General features: G+C 27.9%; 1 protein-coding gene across 1 annotated transcript; it reads left to right on the top strand.

The window, feature by feature from the left end:
• Positions 1 to 9,509: 9,509 nt before the first annotated feature.
• Positions 9,510 to 10,154, top strand: LOC136081149 (uncharacterized). Its single transcript, XM_065798443.1, has one exon. It carries the CDS (start codon positions 9,510 to 9,512, stop codon positions 10,152 to 10,154), a length of 645 nt encoding a protein of 214 aa, XP_065654515.1.
• The last annotated feature ends 375 nt before the right edge of the window (positions 10,155 to 10,529 follow it).

Genomic DNA, 10,529 nt, shown 5'->3' with positions numbered 1-10,529 from the left:
ATACCGCATTATTTCACCGCATTTAAGATTCCGCACAAAATACTACTGGGTGCGCGGGATTTTTATATTTTTGATATTTTTAAACAAAGCGACAAAAAAGATATCAAATTTATTTAATGTAAATGTGTAACAATTCCATTGTAATATTGCTGAAAATAAAATACACAATAAATTTTTTACTGAAAACCATCTATACTTTTTATTGTAAGGCGTTTTCCCCTAATCTAGAACTAAAAGTTTCTTAACAAAATAAAGGAGTTATCGGCGAACTCTAAATATAAAAAGTTACTTATTAAAAAGGAATAACTAGTACTAATAGTTTCTTTAGATTTTAGGGTATCTAGCACTAGTTTCATATAAACGAGTTTATATGAAACTAGTGCTAGATAGGAAGCGTTATTGAATTATCAGCCCATGGGCTCCAAATTCTTTAATTAGCCTCTGTTTATTAGAAACTCTTTTAATTAATTTTAATATTTTTCCTATGCTATAGATCAGCTCCGTAGCAACGAAACTTTTATTAGGGAGGAAATACTACTGGAGAAAGTTCAACCCCTTGAGAGTTAATTACCGTATAATCGTTTTCTCATGTATCCCATGTTATAAGCAAAAAATTGTCAAACCTGAAATCATTTAGCAAAGTATTAGTTAAAGAAATACAAAAAAAAAGTCTCAAGCTACGAATGACATCGTTTGTTTCATTAATGTTGAAAAGGTGAAATTAAAAATGTACAGTAAATGTACCCGGCGTTAATTTTTGGCCAAAAAATTCCCGATTGCTAGCTTTTGCATTTGCGCGTGATTTTAGAATTAAAATTTATAGTAAGTGGAAACCATGTATAAACAACTACAAAATTTTAATTGACCAATCGATATCAAAAGTTTACTGTTAGAGGTTACCATCAGGACTAATGTTTTTGCATTAAACTTGATTAATAAGAAAACAAACATATGATTCATTAGATTAGATTAAAATTTATTAGAACAGTGATACACGCTCTAAAGGACACGCAGGTCCATAAAATATCTCTGACAACGTGCCCTACCATCATATAACACATGTGTTAGATTATTACTAAAAGTATATCTATTATATTTAATACATAATATCACAGTTATAAAACAAAAACTAGTTAGCCGGAACAGTATTTTTCGAAGTTGATGGAGTTAATTTTAAAGCTCTTTTTTTTTTGTGGCATTAACGACGTCAGACGGCAAGTTATTCCAAGTATTAACAACCCTTAGTGAGAAAGAATATTTACGGGCATCGAGTTTACACTTTAGTTTGCGTAATTTGAATTTGTGACCTCGATTGTAAATATTGTTGTTAAATAAAAACAAACTTAATATATTTAGCCAAACTAAATTATTCAGAATGTCAAGTAGTTCTAAAGCAAGCATTTTAAGTTTTGGATATGAAAAGTTATTTAAGTTAGCAATTCTCTTCGTAAAACATCTTTGCAATCTTTCCTCTGCTTTGATAAATTCGGTGCGGTTTGGCAACCAAATCGGAGAGCAATATTTTAAAATTGGTCTTATGTAGGTAGTGTAGGCTTTTACACGTGGATTACGACTTTTAAAACACTTGAGGATTAAATATCCTCGAATGTTTGATCCACGAAAGATATTTGCAATATGATTATTGTAATTTAAATAAGAGTCCATGGCCACACCAAGATCTTTTGGATTTGTATAACCAGGTTAAATTATAATCTCCTAATTGATATAGTATTGATCATATTAGGTATAAATGCCTAATCCATTTTTTTAATTATGTATTGGGAATATACACTCAAGTTGATAATGTAATATCAAATTGATATTTTCAGAAAAGTAATTATAAAAAATAAACACAGCTTTATGATTATATTCCTGAATAAAAAAAGATTTAAAAAAAACTAAAATGTATCATGTTAAATATATTTTCAACATACAATTTGATGAAAAAAAAGCAGTATTGAACCGTAGTATGAGACAATTCTATAAAATATTCAAAACATTATTAATGTGGTTTACCATAAAATAATTTTATTTTGTTAAACGATTTTTTTTGCAGAATATTTAATAAAATAGTTCCAATAGCGAATTTTAGTTACATGCTTAATACATCTGCATCAACGCATCGACCTTTACTTCTAGCAGTAACTACACCGTTAAGAGAAGAATGTCCTCGTTACTGCCAGGTACCATCAAGAGAAACTAGTATTAATGGAACACCAGTAGGGAATATCTCAACAGCGTTTTCTTTAATTTCATTTGCAGCAATCTTCGAGAATCTTTAGCAGCATAATCATAGGCAACTTGAATCAATTTATGATTGCGTTGAAAATCATTAACACTCACGCAACTAGTATTTGCTATATAAGCAAAATCACTCATTGGTTCATGCCCTTGACCAATCTCACGAAACCTTGACCAACCTTATGAAAAGCAACAAATGTTCTTAAGTTATTATCAAATGCACTCCTATCTTTATTTTGTGTGTTTTTGTCCATGGTGTTACTTTTAAAAGTGCAATATTCAAATGAAGAAGATGTGCATTTGATTTTCAAACTATAAAATAAATCCAATTTCGTGAAATAATTTTTTATAGTTGGTCCACTTTGACAATCTGGACAGCTACCAACTTGCAAAATTTCTTTGAAAATAGGGAAATACATAATCATTTTAAAATCATTTGAACACTGTTTCACATTTAATTTAATTTTGCAAAGCCTCCTATCATTACATAATTGTTTTTGTAAAGGTGTTTCTACTATTTCGTTATCACTTGCTTTGAAGAACTTGTTCCCGGCAGTGGTGGATCGTGGTTTTTTGGGGCCCTAGGCTAATCGAATTTTTGGGGAACCTACCCTAGAGCCCCAGAAGCCAAATATTCTAAATATCTGAAAAAGTGCTGAGATTCTTTTTTATTGGAGGCGTCTTTTCTCTTTGGGGCCCTAGGCTTCAGCCTACTCAGCGTAATTGGAGACCCGCTTCTGGTTACCAGAGAATGTTTTCTTCACCTTTTTCGTATGATTTTTTTTATTTCCCAATACGTTTTATATTAACTAAAATAATATAAATAAACAATTAAAAATCCGTATACAATTTCATTAATAATAATACATTAACACATAAAGTTCTATCACTTATTTATTGCTTATATACAGGGCCGTACCGACGAAGGTGTGTGCACCCTCCTCCGTCTGTTTCTGTCGGTAAATTGGTAGATTTGGGACTTTTGGTTAAAACTACAATTTGGCTTCCGAAAAAACAAAAAAATCTTCGTCAGTAAAATTTGTTTTTTTCAGGTGCATTCTCCCTCCACCCCCCCCCCCCCACACACACACAAACACGCACACGTCTTCGTCGTTCGGTAGGACCCTGCTTATATAACACAAGTAAATGTAGTTTGCTTATTTTATTGCAATCTACGATATAGAACAAACTTGGTTATCATACTGGAATTCAAGTCTTTAAATAAAATGTCTTTTATACAAAAATAAGTCCAAAACAAGAGGGAAAAGTGTGTTGTTAAGGGCCGTTGCTATGCTAAATATATTTGACCACCTAACTTAAAACTTAAATTAAACCTTTTTTGTTCAATACACTTAAAAACCAATTTTGGAAATAAATTTAGTGGTAAAAAACTGTTCTAAAACAATCAAAAATGAAAATTTTAAATTTTTTAAAAACATTAACTTTATTTCGTGGTAAACCACCTTAAATGTAAGTAATCTAATTAGTAAATAAAAAAGACAAATTCTTCTTGGAATGTATTGCTGTTGAAATTTTTTCAAATTGGATTGTAGTTAGAGTTACGTTTAACTTTGTTGGAGGGAAGTCAAGTACGGCCTGCCAATACCTAAAAAGCAAAATTGAAAATTTTCTTGTTCCCAACCAATTTTAACGAATTTAAAAAATCAATGTATAACGCATATAACAATGTATAAACATAAAAACAATATATGATAATAACTCTATGAAATAATAATGATAAAAAGATAGCTATGAAATACTCTATCATAGAGTATTTCATAGTTTTTTTTATTATTATTTCAAAAAGTAATTCATAGTTCTTGTGTTTCTCAAATGATTGTTCTTTGTTCTTTTTTTATGCTATCTATCTAAATAGACTACTTCTAATCAGTAGCGGATCCATGTCATTGTCCTAGGGGGAGTAGAGCGACTAAAAGAAAAAACAAAGTGCCCCGTTTTCTCAAATAAAAACACTAATTCATTTCATTATTTAAAATGTTTATAAGTTAGTTTTCTAATGAGTATATTGAATGTGTGTGTGTAAATAACTTTTAAAAATCTAAATTTGCAACATAATTTTTTATATTTTCCTTTTTTTTTAAATTTTATCAATATTATTTTGATAAAACTTTAAAAAAAAAAAACAACCTGTACCCCTTTGTATTTGCCAATGCTTCTGATTTCCACTTAAAATCTTCTGTTTTTTTTTTAAATTTGCCTAATAGGGTTCGTGGAGTGTGTGGGACAACATTCTAAATAGAGTTAAAATTGTCTACTCAAGTATATATTCTCCGTAATGTATTTAGCTGACGGAGAAATAAATCATGATACCGATTCGCGCATAAACATAACATTTAGTTAATATTTGATTTTAATTTAACTCTAATATAAAGAATTTTGCAAAGAATATTTCTATTGTTGAGATATTTTAAGTTAAGTTCATCAAAAATAATTGCACATTTTGCTACTTTATTGGAGAACAAAGCATATTTTTCTTTATGCTAAGGAATAGAATTTCATAGTTTTTAGTAAATTTTTATGTAAAGAAAAATAAGTTAAGTATTTATTAGCAAAAATGTTTTAAGATATCTTTTATATAAATAGATTTATACAAGATATTTTTAGACATTAATGCGACAAAACGGCCCTGTCTAAAGTTCAAATAAACGTTTAAAATGAATTTTGGATTAAAAATTTTAAGATGTTTAAATATGATTCAGTATTATAAAATTTTTATATGTTCAACTAAGATAATAAACTATATATTTTTTAACAAACCTAACTTTTTTATTTACTTTTAATCTTTACAACGATATTTGTAAACAATAGAGTTAATGTAAGTAATTGAATTCAAAATTCGAACGTAAAAATTTTCAATGAATACATAGTTCGAATAACAATGTTAATCTGGTATAATAAAGCGACAAATAAAAGTCGCCTTATTGTATAAATAGTGTTTGTAAAACGTTAAGGCGACCTTTATTACAAAATGTTCATTATGTTACAAAATTTTCAATTTAACAAGTTAAAAACATAATATTTTATTACTGAAGCTTATATTTAATAAATATAATTGTCGCTTATATATTAAAAAAAAAATTAAAAACTGTAGCCTTAGAACTACGAAATATACACTGTCGCCCTATCATCACATCTAGTGTTATATATATATATATATATATATATATATATAAATATATATATATTTTTTAATAAAAATCACAATATTTTTTATTCTCGACATGTTTCGTAGTCTTACTACATTTTCTAAAGATTTAATTTACAATTAAAACTCTGGTAAATAAATTTAAAAACTGAAGACAATACAGATATAAATTAACGGACAAATAAACTTGTTACAAACCAATTAAAAATTATATTACAAATTATGACAAAATAGACTTCGTAATATTAAAATATTAATAATAATATAGTTAGTTAGATAGATAAATTTATAATATAATGAGATGTTTGTTTATTTAAAGAAGGGTTTTCCCATTTAATATGAAGTGCTTCTTTTATTTTTAATTTGTTAATGGTAGAGGCAGTATCTAAAATCTGAAAGCAATCATAATTAGTTAGTGTTTTACAATTAATGGATGAATTTAAATGTTTAAAAATATGCGATTGCTTGTCACTCGTAAGGTGCTCATTTATCCGTGTTGTCAAATGTCTGAAGGTTTCTCCAATATAACTGGCGTTACAGCCAGCACAAGAAAATTTGTAGATAACGTTAGATTTAAGCATCTTAGGAAGTGGATCTTTTATGCAAAAATTGTTTTTTAATTTATCGGTTGTGAATATAAATTTGATTATTACATTTTTACAATACACAAATCTTTTACTTTACAAAAATGTAAAGTAAAAGATTTGTGGTTTTTGGCTGTTAAAGTTAGTAATGGCAATCTAGCCTCACCAATTAGAAATAGATTTATGGAAAAACTTGATAAACTTTTTGATTCGTTTACATGCAATTGTAAAATACTTTTTTGCTTAGAGAATAATTGTAAAGAAAACTGTGACAGAAAAGCTCACATTGTATGTACTTGTAAAAAAGAAAAAAAAAATCCTCTTCTTGATTTGAACTTTGTTAGATATCAAAGAGGAAAAGTTGGAACCAAAACTATCCTTCAAATAGCTGACATTGATCATATTGAAACTCGAAAACAAAATAAAAAAATTTTCAATAGAAAATCAGGACTTTCAATAGAAAATCAGGTTACACAAATAAAAAAACAAAAAACAGACCAGGAGATTCTTAATCAAGAAAATGATCTTTTTTTCCCCAAGAGTGACTCAGACGAAGTCTGTGTACAAATGGTAAAATAAAAAATAATAAAATATTTCAAAAATGAAAAAAGTAAACGAAAAGAGTGTATTATATAATTATGAATATAAAAAATATCGCATCAGCAAGTTTAAGGAATCATACAGGTTTAAGAGAAAGTGCAGAAATAGCAACTGCTGCCCATATTGATGCTAAAATTATCACTAAAGGAAACACTTGCCTAATTATTGACCACAACAAAGTTAAGCAAGTTCAAGAAAAAATTGGAAAAGAGTTGACCTTAAAACTCCAAAATGAACTTAACAATAATGGTTTGAGTTGTATTTTTTTTGATGGTAGAAAAGATGACACTAAAATTTTCATTGACATTGAAGGCAGAAAATTCCCAGGTTTAATAAAAGAAGAACATACTGTTTGCAGTGAACCTGGTGAAAATTATCTATTCCATTTTGTTTCTGAAGAATCAGATTTAAAAAAACCTGCAGAGATAATTGCTGATCATTTAATTGAATGGCTTAAAGGAAGATGTTTACATTTCCTTTAAGCTATTCAATTAAATGATCAGCAATTATCTCTTACTATCACAACTTATGGCTTCCACATTGGAAGCCATAAGTTGTGATAGTAAGAGATAATTGCTGATCATTTACTATCACAACTTATGGCATTACTAGAATTCGGTTTTTTTAAGAAGTACATATAAACATATGAGTATATAAAAAGCTTGATGTTCTACTTTTTACTTTCAACTCTAAACTCTTTCTAATTAAAATAATGAGCTGATATACATTTAGTTTTTGGTATTACAAATGTGTGTTATATATATATATATATATATATATATATATATATATATATATATATATATATATATATATATATATATATATATATATATATATATAATTAAAAAAGTAAGATGAAAAAAAACAACTTTTTTACGGTACTTAAAGTTTCATGCCGTTTGCGGCACTCATCAGCCATATATTTAAATCAAGAAAAAACCGTTCAAAAATCCAATTAAAAAACCGTTACAAAATTAAAAAATTAAAAAAACAATGGAATGAGTTCTGACGTCAAATAATAATAATAATAATAGTAATAATAATGACAATAATATATATATATATATATATATATATATATATATATATATATATATATATATATATATATATATATATATATATATATATATATACATATATATATCCATCTAGTCGGCGGGACGTCACCCCCAAATGCGAAAAAAAAAAACCAACATGAAAGGAGGGAAAACAAACACAAATATCAAATAGCGTTACAACTGTTTTTTATGACAAAAAGATGCCAAGGAGTTGTTGTGTTGTAGGTTGCACAAAAAAGTTTTAATTGTAAAAAAAACAAAGAACTCAAACTTTATCGCATTCCTAAGAATGAAACGGTTAGAAGAAAATGGTTAAATGCGATAAATCGTGGTGCAGACTTCGTCGAGCAAACTGTGGACTCCTAAATCTTCGAATGTTTATGTTTGTTCAGCACACTTTATTATTGGTAAACAGCATTTCTTAAACATTTTGTTTTATACACTAAGAAAATTTTAATAAATACAACTTGTTTAAAAATTTTAGGTAAAAGAGAACTCTTTGAGAAACATCCGGACTCAGTTCCTTTTGTTTTTAATACTGCAACAATAAGTTCTCCTCAAAGAAATGTCAATAGTAGCATAATTAACCGAGTCAATAGGAGGATAAATAGACAAAGTAAATATTATTGTCTGCTTCAAATCCCTTTTTTAAATTACTTTAACATTGCTGAAATTTTCAATTTTTTTTCAGAAATAAGTGTTTCTGCATGCAAAAAATTAAAACTATTTGCTCAATCAATAAGTGACGAAGTTGATTTTGTTATCGAAAAAAAGAGGATAATTAATGAAAGTAAGTGAAAAAACGAATTATTTAATTTAGTTATTTATGATTTAAATTGTTGTATATAAACAATAATGATATTCATTGTCATTTATAATAGAGGTTGTAAAAGTTTTAAAACTACTCCAGTAAATTTTCATAAAATAAAGAAATTTATTTTATATTTAGCAGAAAATGATATCCAAGTTAGTACTGAAGGGTGTTTGCAACAATCTGATGTCATTGCTCTATGTAGAGATGACAACAATCTGATGTCATCTCTACATAACAAAGTTAATTTAGAACAATGTTCCAGCACTGTAAATAAACAAGGTATCAGTTACTTTTAACTTAAAATTAATTTATCTTTTTTGATTTTTGATTTTGTTTACTGTTTGCTATTATCTTTTATTTGCAAAAATTGTAAAAAAATTTTAAATACTTTTCAAAATTCAGTGTTCCTTTATTTAATGAAGATGTTCCAGTCCAAGATTCTAGTAAGAATTATATAGAAGGTATTGATTATTTAAAAGTTATTTAAACACAATATAAGTATACAAAATATTTTATGTTTTTTTTTCTATTTTCAAAAAAAGAGTATTGCTGTAAACATAGATATTCAGCAAAGTTCAACCAATAGTCTTTTGAATTCGGAAATAAGTTTAATTGAGAAATCTGAAATTGACATTGGAAGACATGTGACAACTTCGGAAAGACAACAATTGTATATTGAAATAAATAAACTTTGATTAGAAAGAGATTTATTTATGTCAAAGTGGATGTCAATAAAAGATAGTAACTGCAGTTTAGGAATAAATAAAATTCGAGCCCATCCTGATAAGTGCAATATGCTTACTGGAGTTAGTCTTCCAGTATTAGAAAAGCTGTTGTGTTTCCTATGCAAAGGAGCTTAAGAAAATTTGTTTAAAAAATTGGGTTCGGCAGATCAAATTGTTTTCTGCTTAGTAAAGTTATGGCACAAAATTAGCTTTGACATGTTATTATTTACGTTTGACTTTAAAAAAACTACTGCATTGGATAACTTTTGGAAATGGATTGACATTATGTATGTAAAATTAAAATTTTTAATAAAAATGCAAGATCGAGATCATATATATGAAACAATACCTCCTGTTTTCAAGAAAAAGTTCCCAAGATTAACATCAATTATTGATTGTTTTGAGATTTTTGTAGAATCACTGTCATCTCTTATGGCAAGAGCACAATTTTACAGCCAATATAAAAAACATTGTACGAATAAATGTCTTATCACATGCACTCCTCTTGGAGCAATTAACTTTATTTCCAATTGTTATGGTGGGAGAGCTTCAGATAATCAAATAACTCAAGAATCAGAGTTTACATCTAGCAAGTTTCATATGCCAGGTGATCAAATCTTATCAGATAGAGGCTTTACTTTACAAGACGATTTTGCAGCTGGAAGTTGCTCTGTGTTAATTAATCCAGCCTTTACAAAAGTTAAAGCACAACTCTCTGCTTCAGAGGTAGAAACATCTCGCAAAATATCATCTGTAAGGATTCATATAGAAAGAGTTATTGGGCTGTTGAAAAATCGTTACACCATTCTTCAAGGTGTATTGCCTTTGCGAACTGTTAAAAACATAACTGATGAAGCTATCTTAGTTACTCTTTCTAATTGTGACAAAATTGTAACAGTTTGTGCTGCTTTAACAAACCTTGGGGAAGGAATTGTGTTCAATAAAGATATTTCATCCTAATTTTTCTTAAAACGGCTATTTTCATAGCCCCATATCTCAATAAAAGCATTATTTAACGTAGAGAATTTTTTACATTAAATAAGCAAGGCCGCTGTGAAGGGAGGGGCTAGGGCATGCGTTGTGTTGTTAGGGATTATCTTTTTCCGGATAATTCCGGAATTCCGGATATTTTCTCAACTTTTAGTTTTTCCGCATATCCAAAACGTTTTCCGTACACTCAAGTTTAGGCATATTTTTTTGCAATATATTACTTTTTTTAAGCTTTTTCACTTATTGCTCACACAAAACTAAGAAATTGTTTGAAAAAAAATTAGAAACAACTTGGGTAAAAGCAAAAGAAAACTCGGGTAAAAACAAAAGAAAAAATATATTTCA

This window comes from Hydra vulgaris, chromosome 06, assembly GCF_038396675.1.
Source record: "Hydra vulgaris chromosome 06, alternate assembly HydraT2T_AEP".
NCBI lineage: Eukaryota > Metazoa > Cnidaria > Hydrozoa > Anthoathecata > Hydridae > Hydra > Hydra vulgaris.
This window is presented reverse-complemented; position numbering and strand designations above follow the sequence as displayed.